The sequence below is a fragment of the Apostichopus japonicus genome, chromosome 20 (genome assembly GCF_037975245.1).
Source record: "Apostichopus japonicus isolate 1M-3 chromosome 20, ASM3797524v1, whole genome shotgun sequence".
Taxonomy (NCBI): domain Eukaryota; kingdom Metazoa; phylum Echinodermata; class Holothuroidea; order Aspidochirotida; family Stichopodidae; genus Apostichopus; species Apostichopus japonicus.
This window is the reverse complement of record NC_092580.1, coordinates 25,210,752-25,230,554: the sequence shown is the minus strand read 5'-3', so window position 1 is coordinate 25,230,554 and position 19,803 is coordinate 25,210,752. Positions and strand designations below refer to the sequence as shown.

Below are 19,803 nucleotides of genomic sequence, written 5' to 3'. Positions count from 1 at the left end.
GTTAATGCAAAGGAAACTTTTGGAAGTGATTATAGAATTTTCATGTTTATTGTGATAGCAAAATGATTGAGTAAAAACAGATAATTGAAGGATTAAATAATTCGTGGATATTCAGTTAAATCTTTAGATGTAAATAGTCATGGGTCCATTTGCTACTTTTAGGCTTAACTGTTAAAATTCAGAAATAAAGAACTCTGACCATCACCCTAATAACCTGCATTCCTTAGAGTTATGAGAGACGAGCGAACATAGCTATTTGCGTAAACTTCTAACCTTAATTGTGTGTATGTATGTATGAATGGATGTATTTATTTTAGATCCTCCTGCAAGCAGGAACTCGCAAGCTGACCGAAGTCAGTCTCTTAGATTCATATTTAGCGTCCATAATTATGAATTGTCAATTTTCAACAACTCTGTAACTGGAAGATATACATTAATCTTGGAGTGGCTCGAGCCCGGCACCTAATGATTGAAAGGCACCGGCGTTAACAATTGAGCTAACACTCCACTCCACTAATTATTGCATATCGGTTCTAAATGACTGCGTCTTGAGGGTATAATGATTGGAATACAACATATCCCTTTAGTATTACGATCACAGAATTTGCTATCCGGAACCCGCAGTTATGTCTCCATAAGCAATACATCATAAGTCTTTCAATGTGTATCTGACTTTAACGCAACATTTGCAAAAACATTCATTTGTTTCCCTGAACTTTTGCAGGTGGATGTACAAGGCTTCATCGCTGAAATACAAAACTGTTTCCTGAAAGACTTGGTGTGTATCAGCTCAGTCAATGTTTTTCCTAATGCTGTAAAAAAAAAAAAATTGAATATCGACGACATTTCTGTAGTTTCTCAAATGCTGTATCAGTGTTGGGAAAATGACTGAAGATAATTTTATAAATTATAATAAGGGTTTTCAAAATATTTATTTACATACAATAATCCAGTTTTCAAATTGTCTGACAGTTTTTGAAATTCAAAAGTCAGGTGCATGCAACAGTCATTTGTAGTACGACATGCTACTAAACATATGTATAACTGCGGTGTAGTCGACACATGAGATTTGAAGAATGATGTATAATAGGAATAGTTATCAAAGAATCTCGAATTCCGAATTTACTTTAATATTACTTACTTCCTTTATGTTTGTTCAATTTCTCAACCTTTCCCATTTTATTCGCTCCATTCAATAAACATTGCTTATAAATTATATTTGACTCAATTGTTGCACTAATCATGTCCTTTGCACAAACAGATTGATCAAAGCACTTTCTTTGGGCAATTAAAGACCAAGTTTGTGGACCAAAAAGTAAGTTATTGTGTTGCAATGAGGCAGTTGAGCATTATGAGCTAAAAATTCCCAAATTTAAATGAAATGATCTTTGTCATGTGTGACGTATGTCACTTATTTTACTCATAGGTTACTCATTCCAAATTGGTCTAATTCTAATATAGTACACTCTAAGAAAAAAGGGTTCTAGAGGGGGTTCTCGAAATGAAGAATGGTTCTCGTCAGAACCATGTGCCCTTGAAGAACCAATAAAGGTTCTTGATTCGTTTCTACTTGGTTCCATACCCACACAGAAAAGGTTCTGGGTACAAGATTTTTCCACAAAGAACCCCTAATTACACGAATAGGGGTTCTAATCGTACTTATCACAAGTGTGCACATGATCTATGAATAAACAAGTTCGGCAATTTTCATCGGGAAATGTAATTGTAAGGGAATAATTAAGTGTATAGAAGTGTTAATAATCTCATTTTCTCACTTTACCATGGAATTTGTATTGACTTGTGAACAAAATCGTTTATTTGAATACAACGCATTGAGTGGAATTTGCGTAATAATTTCGACCACTTTTCGCGGGCTCCAAAGTTCCGTCTGACCGAATGTCACGTACATGTAATAGTATAGTGAGTGCACCGAAGTTCGCCGCCTTTACGTACATAATATGCACTGTGTATGTTACCTACGTACATCATTATATGTATATTGCGTGCAGTTCTTGCGTTACGTACCGTCGATCATGTTCGAGTAGGAGAAGTTGAAGCCCCGGTGCGGTGAGTTTTTCAGGTTTAATTTAGAAACATGTAGACCGAAAATTAAATTCAACTCCAGCGTAGACCTGCTAATTAGTTATCGGGTCGACCCTTGGTGAATAGACGTGAATACCAAACGATTCCTTCATCGACATTAATGTCCATTGAGCAAATAATATTTGGCTTAGGCTAGCCTAACGTATAATAGGCCTACTTTATACTTGTATGGGCATAGCCTAACGTTAGGCCCATTCTATAGCCAACATAATTCTGTAGGGCTATAGGCCTAGCCTAGGCCATATTTGTAGGAAGACCGGACATGTAATTAATTAATCACGATAACATTATAATAGTCTCAAAGAGCACTAGAACCTTACTGTCTCTGTCACAGCTCAACCGGTTTCAGCCACATACGATGGAGTAGGCCTAGGCTAGCCTATACTGAATTGGGATGCCTGTATAGTGCGCACCTAGGCCTAGGCCCCCCTAAGCTTTTTCAGCACAAATTTCTTCAAAATCCCTTAAAAAAATTCAGATGATGTCTGTACCGAACCTTTAGCATCTGATACACAAATCCACAATCCTGATATGAATCTTTATGGTTGAAATTGTAAAATATGGAGCTATTAAAAAGACAGTTCTGTCCAACTTCCAAGTTAACGTTTGCTAAAAAGACCCGTTTACTGTTCTTAATGAAACAAGCGGTTGTGAACAGGCACACAGTACCTAGGCTATACCTACACTACAGTATTGATAAGTTAATATCCTTTAAAAAATAAAATAAGCGTTTTTACCAGAATTTTAGGGTTACGGGGGAGGGGGGCCTAAATAACAAACTTAGCTTACACCTGATTAAGCAGATGCAGTGTACTAATGTAACTTATCAGACTACCGAAAGAAAGGCAAAAAAGACTAAGAATGAGGCAGAACTTGGAGTAAATTTACAACAATTCCATTCGAAAATTTCTTGGAAATGAAAATTTCGAATTATCATACAAAATTTAGATTTATTTGGTCAAGATGATGAAAAACCAGCCTGTTTTGCATATATTATGGTTGAAAATAAGTAGCTAAGTTGTTATCGTTCATAGCGCTTTTAGAACACGTTGCTATGGTAATATTGGAACGTATTGTTAGGTTCTGGGCACCGCAGTATTCGGACACCTTGTTATATAGTCCTAGTCTAAGCCTTATTCCAGATATATGCTACTGAGGGTGCTTCAAACACGGGCAAATGTCAGTTTTTAGACAACATTCCAACTTTAGTCAACTTTAAAATATCCATAAAATATGTTTTTGGCCAACCAACAGATTGAAACCATAGAATAATAAAAAGAATACATTATGATGAGCTCATGAAGAATGAATGCATCACTAACACGCAGAAAATTGAGGGAAAATTAAATCAAAATGTTTCTGGCCACAATTTGGCATAATTTATACCACAATGCATTGCGATCGCGTCAATATACGTCATCCGGAATGAGGCTTATTGGTGTGACCATGTGTTGACCACCTAGGCTAACAAACAATCGAGCCAAAAATAAATGAAGACGTAGGCCTACAGTAGGCTATCCAAAATGGATAAAACATTCCAGAGATCACCACTGATGTGTTATTCCTCTTCCCCAATTTAGCAAGTTTGCTTCGTATTGGAATAGGGTATGTGGGGAGAGCGGCGTTAGTTGGAACATTTTTCACAAAAATCTCTATTTTCAGAAACAACATCAATTCAGCAAACACTGCCTATCCTGTTAGGATAGGCAGTCCATAAAACTGCTACAATTGTTGATAGTTCAGGAGATAATCCAGTGAGAGGGTGTGTGCCGTGTGTCACAAATGAAGCCCATAAAACCACTACTCTTGTTGATATTTCAGGAGATAATCCAGTGGGGTGTCGGTGATAGGCGTTCCAACTAACCCCACCTATGGGGTTAGTTGGAACGGGTGGTGGGTTAGTTGAAAGATGGATTCTTGCTCAAAAGAAATAAATGAGAACTTATCACAACTATACACATTGATACCTTGGAATATGCCTATTATAATATATCAAATAATATTAAAGCCAGACTCACTATATGGAAGTAAATGAGAATATAACTTTGCTACCAAAATTCTGGAGACATTTTTCATCCCAGCCCATTGAAATTAGGCAACATTGGTGAATCAGAATATTTTAACATCTGCTAACCTTGCAGTAGGCTAAGTTTTAAGTGTTTTTGGTATGTTTTTATGATTATAGGTGAATATGACCAAATTTGTGTGCATGTTCCAACTATTCCCGGCAGTAAATGTTACAACTAACCCCTTGGGCTAATCAGACCTTTGTATGCTCATTGCGCAGAACAGAGACCATCGACATAATTTTTTGCCCACCTCATTTTGAAGCTACTTAATAAAGCTGTAAATAACCCCAGCCTAGTATATTTTGGTTATTCCCTTCATGGAAATAAAACAACATTTTCAATTTCATAAAAAAATACTTAGAGTGCCGAAAAACAAACATTCCTCCCTATTTATTCTACTAATTATGATTATGATTATTTATTATTATTGTTATTAATTATTATTATTCCACCAATTTATTCCACTAATTATTCCACCAATAATGATCGATCAGGTCTGGAAATAACCTGTCCATAATGAGAATTGATAACTGCACAGTAATTGGAAACGAAGACATGAAATAAAGGCTGATTATAGTTTAATTATACTAAGGCTATAGTGGATCACATTTCATTTACCTACATTGATTTGGGGGCGCCCAGGTCAATGGAGCGGTTCGCAATAATGGAATGGTCCTCTACATTTGAACTAACTTCACGGTATATAAAGAAACACACGCTCATAGCATTCTCTCCAGCCAGTGCCGTGGGCAAGTCTATTCATGTAAAATTTTGTCACTAAGATACGAACTCCTTAGCATTTGATATAGTATTAAAATTAGGCTTCTTTAGAAGTATTTCAAAGGCGTTTAAGCGTACATTTGCCGCCTATATCACCAGTGCATTACTGTATTCTGAGCTCAGAATTAGTTTAGCCCCAAGTTTTATCTATTTCTTCGCTAGCCAATTTTATACCACTCACGCGCGTGCCACCATAGACGAGCTTTACCGTGCATGGTATCAGTTTAGCGAATCTTTATCATAGCAGTTAGTATATGCGTACTTCATATACAAATATTATAGTAGGTTTATGATATAGGTGTATTTTGCCGTTGCGTCGCCATTTAAGGAAGTGAAGTATAAATAGGACTTTCACTGTGCATCCCAGCTCTGCAAATGACCTGCTGAGGGAGCTTCAAGCTGGACTTCTGACGCAACCCTGCGACCCCTTAGCAGAGTAGAAAACTGATCTCTAATTAATCAGTCAGGTGGATATTCCTTTTCAGTGTGGCTTGGAGGGAGTCCAATGGGCTGCCTTTTCAACAAATCATGTCTAATTTTGGTATATATTTCACTTTTATCTTCATATACAGCTTTGCAATGAGGTGGAAATGCTGACAGGGAGGAACGTTGTTGTTGAAATGAAGACTGCATTAGAAAAATATGCACCAAAGATAATCCAGAACGGTTCCAAGAAGACCAAAGCAAAAGAACTGATGCGTGCCTACCGGTAGGAGGAGGAAGTCCTTCTTGAAGAGGACAAGAAGTGTATGTTATCACATGATTTTACCTTACAATTACTAGTATAAAGTCGATCAGAGTGGAAAATGATGGGCGGGAATTACAGGAGGGTAAGCGAGAACCCATAAAGATATTTAGGTAGAAACTGGTCCAAAAGACCGTACTGCCTGAAAGTAACTAGACAATTGCAATCAAACTCCCATGTACTCTGTTCTATTGTAGACAGAGAACGGGGAAATTAGGTGAACAAGTGAGCATAAGGTGTGAACAGAGCAACTTTACTGGGGTGTAGGAGCAGCTGAACAATTTTGATCGAAAGGGGAATATTGTTAGGAAATGAGGATTGCAGGGAGAGTGTACTCACAGTGCAATCATTGCCCTCTTTGCATTCAAATTTGTCTAGTTACTTTTTGGCGGTACTGGTGGTCTGTTATTGCATAAGGGATGAAAAGGTGTCTGTACTTGTTGGTTCTGAGACACTGGATATCTGCTATTCAACAAGTAATTAGAAAGAGGCTAAGCTGCAGTCGACGAGCATTTGACACTGACAGTATGCCTACGTATATCATACTGTCGTACTGTACACTGACTGTACAGTACCTACTACATAGGCATAGTACTCCATATGTACAGTGTGTGTGTGCAAATCACGAACGACAACCCTGTCGTTTGTTGAGGAAAAAGTTAAGAGGAACTGCTGCCTGCTCTCTGTATGTTGAACTGATCGATTTCGCAGGCTATGAGTTGACCCCAATTCACCCGTCAATTACAATGTCAATTACAATGTTACTCCAACGTGGGGATATTTGTGCTAACTGCTCATGTAATTCCATAAATCACTGTTCAAAGGCTATTTGTCGGGCCGACAAATAAACTTCCAGTCCGAGTTATGATAAATTATCTCAGGCAAATGGGACAGAGAGTGGTGATGATTGGGTTGTTTAGAATTCTTGGCTCATGAGTACGAAATGGGGTGGGTGAAATTCACATACAAGCAACTTCGTTTTTTGCCGGTCCAGAGCAAAGTCAGCAAGGATCTTTAACATGGAAATCCCAGTTACTAGCCAGAAATAAAAAGTGTAGCCGATAAAACCACAAGTATAATGTTGTAATCTTCATCATGGGTTTCACAGCAGTTGGAACTACCGACAACAGAATATGGTTATTGGGGACAGGGTTCATAGAGAATCTTGACTTCATGCCCCCTATCTCAGTGACGAATGATACTGATTCGTCACTGAAATCATGAGATAGGGGGCATAAAGTGGGTAAAATTAACATTTCCCCATTGGAATAGCACAGGGGGGTTTAGATTTGGTGTTCATTTGGTTCATTCGGTGACGTCATAGCCTCATAATTATGAATATTTGGCTCTATTTTGGGAATGACATCTCTGGGATATTCACAGTTTGAAATCAATTTTCTCCACATCGGTACCTCCCATTTTCTTAAAAATGGTACCGTTGGAAAGGGAGAAAGCTACTCTGTTTGCACACATAATGGAATGGCCATGTTATGCGGTCTTTAACGTTGAGCCTCGGTGGACTCCGACAGTGACGGCAGATGCATCTATGGTTCTCGCAGTGCATTCTCCTGGGTCAGGTTGCCCTCGTACAGATCCTTTATCAGCTGGAGTACTTCTTTCTCTTTTGGGCATTTCAATACTTCACTTTGGGGCACTCTCTCCAGATCTACATGTATGAAGATACGCTGCAGCTGTCGTTGACCTTCTCTGTATTTCTCCATCAGTTACCGCAATGCAAAGACACATACATACATTGTACCATGGTGGTAGTAACCTCTCACAACATTGCTCATTGTCTGATTATGACTGCTGCCTTATAACACTTGAAAATGTAGTGATACAGAACTTTATTTTCCAATCTTAGGTTTTATTGGCAGACCTGGAGTATTCTTTCGCTCTGATGGCTCTACCGTACATCTTCGACGAGAAGCCTGGGTTCTTGTATGTTTCGGACAAGAAGGTAAGTTCCTCTTGTATATGGTCATTTTCACAGTAAAGGGTGTAAATTGACGCACTCTGACACCAAAGTTTCAACAAGATTTGTCACAAACATTTCCACCAGAATCATGTACATAAATATCTTAATTATCAGGGAAAACTACTTCTGAAGCTTAAACTACATCATAAAGTATGAAAATAGTTGTGAATGTCCTGACAAGCTATCATGTGGCAAAGTGTCCTTGAATTGTGTCGCTTCATGAGGCCACTACTGACGAAAAGGTCTTAAAACGCAAAGTTACACACTTTACTGTGAAAATGACCATTTGTCCAGGAGCAGACATTACATTTAAGGTGTGCCTGTATTCAATTGATTATGTCATTTTGGAACTCTCAGTTCTTCAGGAATGATCACAGATTGTCTATTGTAAGTATAAGGCTCGTATCTTCAGGATGCCAAGGAGGGCTGCATCTGGCATTGTGAGGCTTGACCCCAGCCAACTAAAGGACCTGACAATGGTCAATAATTATACAGTATAGCTTGAGTACCCGCTCTGGGAGCTGGTAGCGAATGTATTCCTGGAACACCCATGGTCAGACTCCTTGTGTTCTAGAGATAGCAGAAGAGTGCATCACTGAGCTCCCAACAGCCCGGCAGTTAGGGAGTATCCTGTGATCGGGTATGCGAAGTGAAACCCCCCCCCCCTCCCCTTCAGAGGTCTGGACCCCGATCTATGGTCTGACTTCTCACATGGAGGCCGCCGTTACTAACGATGTGCTCTACCCTTGTAATACATACAGTGTAGACACTGGAATTTGAACCGAAAAGGGAAAAAACACAGTATATGGGGAAATGTAATCACTACCATTAGAAAATACACATTGACACGGATTGACAGTGTCAATATTCACTTTAACCGTGCAGTTGCGTTCAAAATCCCAAACAGTCCTGCCTTTAGATGTGAATCAGCCGCTTGGTTTTCACTTGTATATTGGTTTTTTTTACTAACTCTGCCGAGTGCCGATACCTACAAAATGTTCACATAAGTTTGGCACAAAATTGCCTGCAGCTATTGAAAAAAAATAGTACCACCATAACTCTGACACATCAGACAGTCCCAGAATTAACAATGGAATTTTTGTGGTCAAAAATATGTCAATGTACTCTAATTGTTATCTATCATTTCCTTTTTCAGGAGATAGTGTCACCATCACCAGTTTAAGTGCTACAGTGTAGTACCATCAAACCTGATGCCATCTCTGTATGGGCCGAAGGATCACAAGTCTGTCAAGGGATTTCCAGTATCTGGTATGGAGTGGTACTCTTGATGGCCGTGTACTATGCGCATGGGATCGAGTACCCCCAGAGGCAGCCAACACTCTGGGATTCCTACAACGTTACATGATGAGTATCAAGAAAGAAGATGAGGGGCCAAAAATACCAACTCCAATACTGCGACTGCTTTCTGCATTGATCTGAATCATATTTCCATAGCACAATGCATATTCCATATAACTGTGACTTTTGCAGGGGTACTCGTCAAAGGCATTTTTTCTCACTGCAGAAGCTTTGTCGACACCTCGAAATAGCTCATGCACATCAAGCCAACTTCATACTGAGGTGTCGAATTGACGGCTCCCCAAAGCAATATCGCAAAATGGGATCTTACAGAAAACATATCCGTCGTTGCCACAATGCTCGGCATTCACAAGAACCTGAAGCTGAAGAGCATAATGATTGCTTTGTGGTTGAGTTGCTTCATGAAGAAGAAATCCCATTTATTTGTTGAAGTCAAGTATATCTTATATTCTTGTAATATGTGGCCTATTTTGCAGCTGCATAATGATGGCAGAAGCATTTGAAGAACATTACATTGCCTATAAAGTCAGAAGAACCACTGAGTGGTTAACCTTTTCACCAGGTGAATAGAATGATTACCTTGCCCTGGATACCTATAGGAGTGCTGGAAATATGTACATTCCATTGAGGTATAAGGTAACTGCTACAAGATAAGCCAGAACAACATACATCAAAGCTTTCAGTGTTGGTTCACAACAATTTTAGGTGGGATTGTAATATCACACTGAATCGCAATATACTAGTCGAATTAGCAGGGATGAGTAAATGACCACTACACAGCTTATAGTAAATGTAGGAGAAGTCTTTGAGAACACATTGTTTCGCCTGATTAATTTCACTTACATGCACTTGCATGTTTGAATATTTTGTGGTGTGGTGCATTTGTTATTGAGTCATTCTTTAGTTTGTATTTCATGATTGTGCATGTACAAAGCATGCAGCATTTGGCATAATCCCAACATTGCATTCCTCAGAGAACTGTTAAGAGATTGAATAATTCCACATTGTATATCAGCTCATTCTACAATTTTTGGATGTAAATCACAAAGTTGTTGTGATATGACGAAAGATGATGTCTTTTGATTGTATTTCAGCATTTTGAATCTAATTGATATTTCATGCAATAGATAATTGACAAGATTTGTTTGTTTCGTGGTTTGCTGTATTTTAAAGTGAATAAAGTTATTTGCAAGTTGACAGAACATCATCAGACTTCTGACATTATTGTAAGCAAAAATTGTACACATCTCACAATAGCTGCAACTTAATACTATTTTCTGGTCTTCATGGCTTCTGTGAACAGTAAAAAGTAAGAACCTTCCAAAGAACTTGTGAGAACCATTTCAAAGGGGTTCCCCTGGAACCATATTTGAAAAGGTTCTCGGTAGAACCTTAAGGGTTCTGCACACAGCTACGAATTGAAAGAACCTTTCATGGTTCTGGTGAGAACCATTTCAAAGGGGTTCTCAAAAGAACCTTAGTCATAAAAGTTCTTGATAGAACCTTAGGGGTTCTGCATATGGGACAAAATGAAAGAACCTGTTATGGTTATTTCGAGAACCATTTCAAAGGGGTTCTCAAAAGAACCTTAGTCATAAAAGTTCTTGATAGAACCTTAGGGGTTCTGCATACGGGACAAAATGAAAGAACCTTTTATGGTTCTTTCGAGAACCATTTCGTAGGGTTCTTATTAGAACCATCATGAAAAGGGTTCTCGGAAAGAACCATTGAAGGTTCTGCATACGGGACAAGTCCAAGAACCAGTTTTGGTTCTATGTGGAACCATATTTTCTTAGAGTGTATATCATGACATGTTACAAACTGTAATATTCATTGTGAAGGTATTTTCATAATTTTTACTTCTATTAAAACTATTTTCAGTGTACAGCAAAATATCCATAAGCTATATTTAAAGTGTTCATATGTGGTAGTTATTCGCCCTTTGTATATAAAATGTGGACACAAACGAAGGAAAAAAAGGGGAATTAGTATTTCCTAAAAAATAAATCGTAATGTTCAGATTTGTTCATAATGCGTAATTTATTTCTCCAGATATCACGAAAAGTTCTGATGGAGGTCTACCATGCTTGTCTTCAGAAACAGAAGGTATGTAAAGGCATATTCGATGTTAATGGAGCGCCAGGTGGAATATCGTGTTTTTTTATGACTTATGTTGGAACCTTTGTAGAATCATCGCTCCTGAATCACAACCCTTGTGTCCTTCATGATAGCAACACTGATTAGTGAACAAAATAATAACAATGATGTCTGCCGAAAAGATGAAGGATTATCGTCTGTGACAATGAAACGTAGTCCGTATCATTGTTTCACAGGAGTTGTCAGTATTAAAACTTTTGACGTGTGTATTGTTAAACCAATGCGCTGCTGATTGGTTTCTACTTCAACTTTTCGTTAAAACTCTTCTTGTGTATTTCTGTCTCTCTTTCAGATCAGCGTCAACGATTATTGGAATGAACTGTTTGATATGTTAAAGAACGGGAAGGTTTGTCTGTTTTAATTTATCAAGAATTGCTTCGGTAATACATTGCCTAAAAGCCTAAACTAACAACGCAAAAAGTATGATAATGTTTTCTTCTTATCCGTGCCTTTTCGTTGACTCACTTTTCCATTAAGATTTCTATCAACGACTTCGTTCAAGAATTGAGCAATGACGAAGAGAACGAAATTGTAAGTATTTTTCTATTCAGAATAAACCTTAAGTTATTGATAACTTACTTTACTTTAGGAAGAGAGAAAATTGTAACATCAGATGGATACATTTAAATTAGTTAGCTCGAATTTATATATTGATTCCAAGTTTTCTGCCCTCCAATAATTTCTGTTCCTATGTTATCCCCTCTAGTAACTTCATATATATATAAGTATATATATATATATATATATATATATATATATATATATATATATATATATATATATATATATATATATACAATTGAACATTAAGTTTTATAACCTACTTTTATAAGTAGCAAACGAAACTTTGCTATAACATGTTATTTTGCAAACTTCACATAAACCGTTCACGATTTCACAATTTCATGCCAACGAACCTAGCCTATAGCCCTCTTTAGGTATGAGGGGGGAAATTGACTCTTGAAGTCTTATTTTAATAACTGCTTACGTGACCAAGTGATTTGTCATTAAATTGATGTTATAAGAGGCACACATTTATTTGCTTTCACATTATGCATTGCTCTATTGAAAAATTTATATAATTATTTGAAATGCAGTAGGCAAACGCAACCAGTTTCTTGAAGCAAATATGCTCTAATATTCTCTCAAGTCGTAAATAAAATCGTCATCTAACATAAGCATCTGATTGGAAATTGTTTACTGATGTTGCCACAAAAATATTACTGATAATGAAATCCTGGTTTGCACTGAAATTGTCACAGTGATTTGTCTTGCTGTGCTGTACTGTAACTATTGTCTTTGATACAAACTTTGTTATTATTCATATTACTCTTTGCATACTTCTCTACATTAAAAATTTAGTTTGCATTATAAAGAGCAATTCTTCTACAATTTCAATTTTTTTTCCTGAAACATTGTATAGTTGGGTTTGCAAGATTCTATTGGGAAACTTCACGGCTGTCGAAAAGAAAATTTGGTGAGAAGCGGGCACTTTATTAAAGATTATTTAAGATAGCATGAAATCGGAAATGGAATCATTTTAAAATTCGGCAAAATACCTCGGAACTTTAATATTACAGTTTGTGGAAACGTTGGCAACGTGATCTTGATCATGTTACATTTTTTTAACCATTATCCGAAGCCGTTATGTGTTTTTAATTTATTGAATGTTATATGTTTTTAAAGTAAAGTATTGATCAAGTGGTCACATGACCAGCTTCGTTGGAAGAAGCCATGTTACAGCAGTACCAAACATTGGATCGACTAACTGCGTTTATATTTAGTAATGATTGGAACAAGAGACAGTGCAAGGGTACATGAAAGAAAACAATTATGTTATAAACTCTTGATATAGTGCAATTTTATACGATAACATCATTAAAATGTCAAAAACTATCAACTTTCGTGTCACATGTGTGAAATTGTATTAGCAGAAATGGCATGTCCGTAATTGTTTCACATAATCTGGCAATTAAAACGCAGAGCAGGGCCGATTTCTAGAGAGCGTTACTTACATTGGTCGCTTAAAGCATGCTTAGTTTTACACAATCGTCCATCGTATACGATATATGATATGCGTAGTACAATATTATTTTCATCTGTATGCTTCAAGTAAACTATAAGATGGTCATCAGTTTAACCTAAAAAACTCAGAAAAGCAGCTTTTATTTTGGGTTATTCGGTTATATTGGTGATAATTTCCCCTGTAAAACAGTGATAATGGTAAATCAAGCATCCCTGAACCCATCCCGTTTTTGTGAAAGCCCGGTTATCGACTTGATGGTGTACTTAATAGGCCTGGTAATTTACGGTATACTTCCGTCAGTATTTGTATAATAGCCTAAACAGGTACTCGTTAAATCCACCTGATTGGGCTTATTAAATACTTCACGCTGAGTATGATTTTATTCAAAATGAGGAATGTTTTCATGTAGTTAAAGTTTATTTTTGATATACGTATGTCATCTTTCATACGTAACCACTGTTTGTTTATAAACATTCTTGTAGATGACTGAAGAAGCACTTTGTACCTTTTTGGAGGACTTGTTACAAAAGGCAAAGGTATGGTGTTGCTATAGTTTCTTTTTAAAGGTGATACGGGCGGGTATTATTGCTGCGCTGTGACGTAATCATACTTTCTTGCAGGTTCATAATAACTCATAATGTTTCAGCGTAATTTTTAACGTTTTGTACATGCGCGCAACAAGAATAGAGGTATGAGTAAACACAATTAACCTGGCTATGATACAAAAGGAAAGAAGTTTAAGCAACTCATTGAAAAAAAAAATGAAAAGAAATTTAGTACCGAAAATCGAATAATTAAACGGAATCATTAATATTCTTACTACACCGCTGTAGTATCATTCGGCCACTGCGAGGGATTTTTACTTGATCATGATTTAAAAAAAGTTGTCCATATATGTATTGACTCGTAGAAAAGAAAAAAATCAATTCCTTGATGAACTTGTTGAATAAATCAGTCTCAATACTTTTCATACCATGCACTGCCCACGTGTGTACCCCAACAGACAGCAAAATGGAATCAACCACAGACTTACAAAACATAGTGAAGATATGTCTATCAATATAACATATATTTGAGTTTTTAGTTTACGGAAGTTATGTAATCGGAAATTGTCTTTTCTCCTCCATACTCAAATACCAAGCAAGTCGCTTATCGAATATCCGAGATATTTATAGGTTGAAACACGTTCTACGACACTGGCGTTTGATTCATTTCAGAGTTACTCTTCCTGGAATCAATTGTTAACACTTACGTTCAAGGGAGTCATAAAGTTTACAAAGCGATACAAAGAACTAAAATTATTACTATCACTTTACAATAGACCAAACTCATGCAGTATTATTCTGCAAACTTAATCCAGGGACAATTGTTCGGCTATCATCTGATGTGTAAACAGTGCACACCCCAAATTTATATAGAGCCGTTCAATTTGTTGTACCTCAATATGAAGAACTAATCAGCACTAATAAGATGACTTAACTCGCATATATCGAGAATTGTTTCATTTCTATGATTCCCTTTAGCTCGATATTACTGAATACAACACGGAACTTAAGAAGTGTGTGGATGCAAACCTGGTGAGTTGTGTACTGTTCTTAATCTGATATAAACTGTCAAATAATATTTACTGTGTTAGATATTAACTAATTAGACTAATTACATACACTGGTGTTTTTACATATTGGCAATTGCAAAAATGAATGGAACAGAGTGCAAGAAAGCTTAACAATTGTATTGCCTTGTCTATTTAGATATCGAATGAAATATATTCAAAGCAAATTGAACAACAGGAAGAAAAGAAAAAGGTTAGTATGTTTTATCGTTATGTTTTCATTACAACCCGGGATATTATGGCAACGAATCTTATGATAAGAACAATGATTTTCATTGCATGACATCGTATTTCATGTGTGTGTTTGTTGGTTTTCCTTCTTCTGCACCTATCAACTATAACGATTCTCTTCTATAATAGATCGACTTTAGAGAGGCATTCAAAGCACTTTGTACCGAGATAACTTCAGACAAGGTAAGTTAATTGCCATAAGTCAGCACTACATTATCACTTATTGGCATAACTATGTTCTAGGAACAGTTTGAAGACAAAATATTCAATCAAGTACTTCATGAACATATATAGCGTAGGTCACATGGGTCTGGCGAATGTTCAATATTTGACATATCGCTATTCCAAAGTACATTTAATTAATAGTAGATACGTAGATGGAGCTAATCTTCACTGTGTCGGCCTTTCTTTTCTAACAGGGTACAAACGACAAGTTTCAGGAGGTTTTAAAGAAATTCCACAAAAAGTACAAGGTAAGTTATACTTTATACTTACGTCCGACTGACTGATCATACAAATAGTTCACATAAAAGTTGCCTACTTAGGATGGTGTTGATGTTATTTTAATCATTAAAGTACCTACTTCATTTACGTAGATTACAGCCCGTCTCTTTGTTAACATATGGTCTGTGAACCGTTGCTGTCCAATTTATGTTATCTTATGCACTGATACTGATGTTTAAATTGCAAGTTGATCGATTAATCTCATTGAGGCAGAAAACAATTGCAACATTTTATGTTTAACATAATATATGTGAAACTGAAACTATTTACTTGATGAAAAACTAATTCATATTTTGCCTGTCCTTTATAACTTTCATAGGAATCGCCCTCAAATTATATGGAAGAATATATCGACAAAGAAGACATTGCAGAAAAGGTTTGCATAAAAGAGTAACTTAAATTTCACCAGGATTTGGCAATAGTTGACATCGCTTGTCAAAAACTTGTTCTTCAAGTTGATTAAGTCTGTCATATAGTGGACAGTGCTACACAATTAAAAATTATTAAATCTCCCCATTAAAATTAAAATCACATCTAACCGTGTTTTCATTTCTGCATTTATAGCAATTGATTGCCGTTACGAAGTTTCTCGCTGAATGTGAAGAGAGTGATTTGGTCAGTAAAGGATAAATTTCAGTTTTGAATTCTCTTTTTTGAATTGAAGTAAATTGGCGTTGAAATCTACACATTTGTATCTTATTTGAAATCCAAACCAATTATGAGCTTTCCGTTATTCTCGCTTCTCCTATGATTTCTCCTTCATTAACACAAATATATTACTGTTGATTTGATTTTGGCCTACAGTTTACTATTTTTGACAGAACAAAGGCGATCAGACTCGCTGTGAAGAAAGTAAGAGACATTCATCTCAGATCAATTATATTTCATTCAAGTATGATTTTTACTTTTAAATAAGTGAGAACTCAACTTTCGAACTATTGTAAACTTTCAGGGCATTGCACATAAATTTATTAATTTATTGCACATATATTTAATCCAACATGTTAAAAAATGGCTTCTTGAAGTTATTTATTTTTACATCAGGTTCTTTATATTAAATGCAGCGCAACATTTCCTATAAAGGTGTTCAAGCTTGGGCATTTCAGGGAACCCATCGTGGTCTCAAACTTAACTTTTCTTTGCCACATAAAACCATCTTTTGTTCTTTGTTTTTATGCAGCTGCCCCCCGAAACATCTCTCTCACTTCTGGCAGAAATATTTTCACTGCATCAAGTTAGTATCAAATAAGTGATTTAAAATATATTGGGCACTCTCTTTATTTTATTTGGTGAACAAATATTGACATGAAGTAAGCAATGTTTGCCTCTGTGTATAACTTTGGTCTCGTCTGAATTGGTCACATTTGAAGGCAGAATTTGTTAATCATAAAATGATAACCATGTTTTGCTTTGCTTTATGAAGATTGTTCAAACGTTATTACTTCAGCTAAAATTAACATTAAATTCTGTTGTTGTCATTGTTACTTGTAGTAACACATACTAGTAATAATCTAATAAACATCGATAGGCTATGTTGTTATAACCAAATTAAAACAAACATGAAAGCGTCAATAAATATTTCGTATTACAATGATAATCAAATGTATTATATTCCGATGCTTTCAAATAGTCTTACTTTCAATATATATTTCCTTTTCTCATCACTAAAACAGTTATTAAAACGTCCTACTTTGAATTATATTACGCAGATAACTGTAGAAGAGTTCGTTGCAGGTACAAAGTTCCTCCTCGATGAGAAGAAGGTTGGTGTTATCCCTTTGGTACAACTTTTCATATAGCAAGTAGCTACTGAGTTCTGATTTCATAAATCGGATCCAATACATTCTTATGACTGTATAATGACAACAATTGATTCAGCTCCATTTTAAATGTGTATGTTTTCTGATGCGGACAGCGAATACTTTTAAGTAGTGAAGTTCCGATCAAAGTAAAATAGGGTCAACTTAATTTCGATACTAAGGAAATATGACATTCACAATAAATGTCAATTTCGGATCTTTGCGACAATCCACTCTGTACTGCCAACTACCATCGTTGTTATTATGTTTACTGGGTTTTCCTTTCCATAATGAAATATAACTGTTTAATCTGATAACTAACTTCATTTTTATCCATGTGAACAGATCACTGCCAAGGGCATTTTGGCAACACTGAAAGAAGTTAGCAAGTCGAAAGTAAGCTATTTAATTTTTCTAACATTCGGTAATACGATTTCAAGATTTTGACTCTTATTCATTCAAGGCACTGTGTCTACTAAACATCAGGCGGAAAACTGTGCACCAAATTTGCTGTAAAGCGTCACTATGCACTCCGTAACCGTATCAAAAATTTGGTAGAATGACTTCTTCAATAATGCAGACTGGCAAATGAAACTAATTCTTCAAATCGGCGGCTTGCCAAGTACCTGTACAAAATAATTGTTTATTTTAACGAAATGTCTTTCTACTATATCAATAATTTGCTAATCTTGCATTTAATGATTTTGCTTTATTTAATGCAACAGTAAATGCAGCATTTTGATATCAGAAATACAGGAACAGTGTATCATATTTTTCTCCTTTCAGTATCCAGGGGTAGAAATAGCTGATACAGTTATCCAGTTTATATTGAAAAATCTTGTAAGTTTTCATTTTGTTTATTTTCAATGTCGTGTATGGTTTGTCATTGTTTTGTCCGATTATTGCATTGACATTGTTATTGTCAGGTATCTTTCGTGATCTTCTTTTATAATCCACGACGTATATGTTCATTTATATAACACGTTCTTGTATTAATTATTTTACAGATGAACGTTGATGAAGTGTTTCGTCAAATTGGTTTCCTAGGAGTTGGCAAAGAAAAGGTATTAGAGAAAGTGAACACATCAAAGTAAAAATTAAAGTGTTGTCATAATTGTAGTAAAGTCCACATTGTGTTGACTGGAACTTGTACTTCAACTCAAATATGCTGGACTCTTACTCCTCTCTGAAAATGAGAGCAAAGGCCTAACTCTTCACCGGCATTAAAATGCAAATTAAACTGCTTTAGGTATTAAAATAATGGACAGCCCATATTGATAGCAGTCGGTTTGGATCAATTTATGGACAGTAGATTTGTTATATTGATAATATAGTGCACTCTGTAAGATTTGATGTTAGTTTACCTCTATGATATCTAAATGTAACTTTGACCAGTTGTGTTGATTACTTCAATGTAGCGATTGAAGTAAATATCAATTTTCATATAAAACAGCAACATATGTTAGCAATTTACCAATTATTATTTAATCGCTGCATTTATTCATTCAACATTGTAAAATGATTAAGTAATCGAGATCAAGTGATTACTTTTAATCCATGATTTTAATTCGTTCTTGAATTTATTTAATTGGTATTTTACAATATTATATTAGGTTATGTTTGAAGGTTCTTCAAACTGATTATACTTCACTGTATGAACTCGCATGAGTTGGTGTTCCAGACAAACGATATAAAGTACATTTTATAACAATTTTCCAGAGGTATGCAAAATCTTGGATCACATTCTAACCCTTTCCATAGATTCACCATCCGTACTTTCTACAAGCAATTCAGGGGATTATAGGAGACGTAAGTAGTTTCGAACGTTATTGATATTACTTCAGTGAACGTCTCTATCATATAATAGCTATAGCTAGTGACCACAACGTGCATAAAGCAGTCATATAGCAATTAGTCTCTTCGTGTTAATATCGGGAGGACTATTTCCTGTTATTTGATGTCACTGCCCATTGACCCACTTCCACTTTATACATTGTTAAATGTTCTAATTAACTTGCATGGTCCATACATTTAGCTGTTTTAGTTTGTAGTCTGCATGTGATCCTTTTATGATCGAAACGTCTATCGGATACATTCATAATACATTGTTACAGTAAGCAGGAAAAATTTGAATACGTTTTATTTTCTTTCTTTTTTTAAAAGGTGACGGTGCAACAAAAAAACACACTACGTAGCCTCTTTGAGAAAATACTTACAAAGGCAGCAGTAAGTTCTTCGATCTTGCTTTGCCATTTATACAATAATATATTAAATACGTGGAATTGTAAACTTGTTCCGAGCAAATTATTTGTGAAGAACTTGAACGGGGATCAAACTATGTTACACATACAGATATAAATTATCATGACTCTACTCTATCAGGAATTGCCAAATTTAGTTCAATCAATATATTACAGAAGCTTCCTATCTTACTTTATTCTCATTGTTTAGTGACTCACTCAACTTATACTCAAAATGT

General features: G+C 35.8%; 1 protein-coding gene and 1 long non-coding RNA gene across 5 annotated transcripts in view; both read left to right on the top strand.

Moving 5' to 3' along the window:
• Positions 1 to 19,803, top strand: part of LOC139960986 (uncharacterized) — a 64,032-nt gene that overhangs the window by 41,429 nt on the left and 2,800 nt on the right. For all 4 annotated transcript variants that reach the window (XM_071959739.1, XM_071959736.1, XM_071959737.1 and 1 more), the window contains 21 exons: positions 725 to 778; positions 1,262 to 1,315; positions 11,048 to 11,101; positions 11,445 to 11,498; positions 11,630 to 11,683; positions 12,576 to 12,629; positions 13,661 to 13,714; positions 14,702 to 14,755; positions 14,930 to 14,983; positions 15,151 to 15,204; positions 15,441 to 15,494; positions 15,845 to 15,901; positions 16,090 to 16,140; positions 16,330 to 16,377; positions 16,706 to 16,759; positions 17,235 to 17,288; positions 17,670 to 17,720; positions 18,111 to 18,164; positions 18,332 to 18,388; positions 19,086 to 19,133; positions 19,488 to 19,550. In XM_071959739.1, the coding sequence (XP_071815840.1) occupies positions 725 to 778; positions 1,262 to 1,315; positions 11,048 to 11,101; positions 11,445 to 11,498; positions 11,630 to 11,683; positions 12,576 to 12,629; positions 13,661 to 13,714; positions 14,702 to 14,755; positions 14,930 to 14,983; positions 15,151 to 15,204; positions 15,441 to 15,494; positions 15,845 to 15,901; positions 16,090 to 16,140; positions 16,330 to 16,377; positions 16,706 to 16,759; positions 17,235 to 17,288; positions 17,670 to 17,720; positions 18,111 to 18,164; positions 18,332 to 18,388; positions 19,086 to 19,133; positions 19,488 to 19,550 (1,131 nt within the window). The remainder of the gene's footprint in view (positions 1 to 724; positions 779 to 1,261; positions 1,316 to 11,047; positions 11,102 to 11,444; positions 11,499 to 11,629; positions 11,684 to 12,575; positions 12,630 to 13,660; positions 13,715 to 14,701; positions 14,756 to 14,929; positions 14,984 to 15,150; positions 15,205 to 15,440; positions 15,495 to 15,844; positions 15,902 to 16,089; positions 16,141 to 16,329; positions 16,378 to 16,705; positions 16,760 to 17,234; positions 17,289 to 17,669; positions 17,721 to 18,110; positions 18,165 to 18,331; positions 18,389 to 19,085; positions 19,134 to 19,487; positions 19,551 to 19,803) is intronic.
• On the top strand, positions 1,928 to 10,794 carry LOC139961899 (uncharacterized). Its single transcript, XR_011791074.1, has 4 exons — positions 1,928 to 2,067; positions 5,525 to 5,699; positions 7,562 to 7,657; positions 8,832 to 10,794. It is a non-coding gene; the product is annotated as an uncharacterized lncRNA (long non-coding RNA).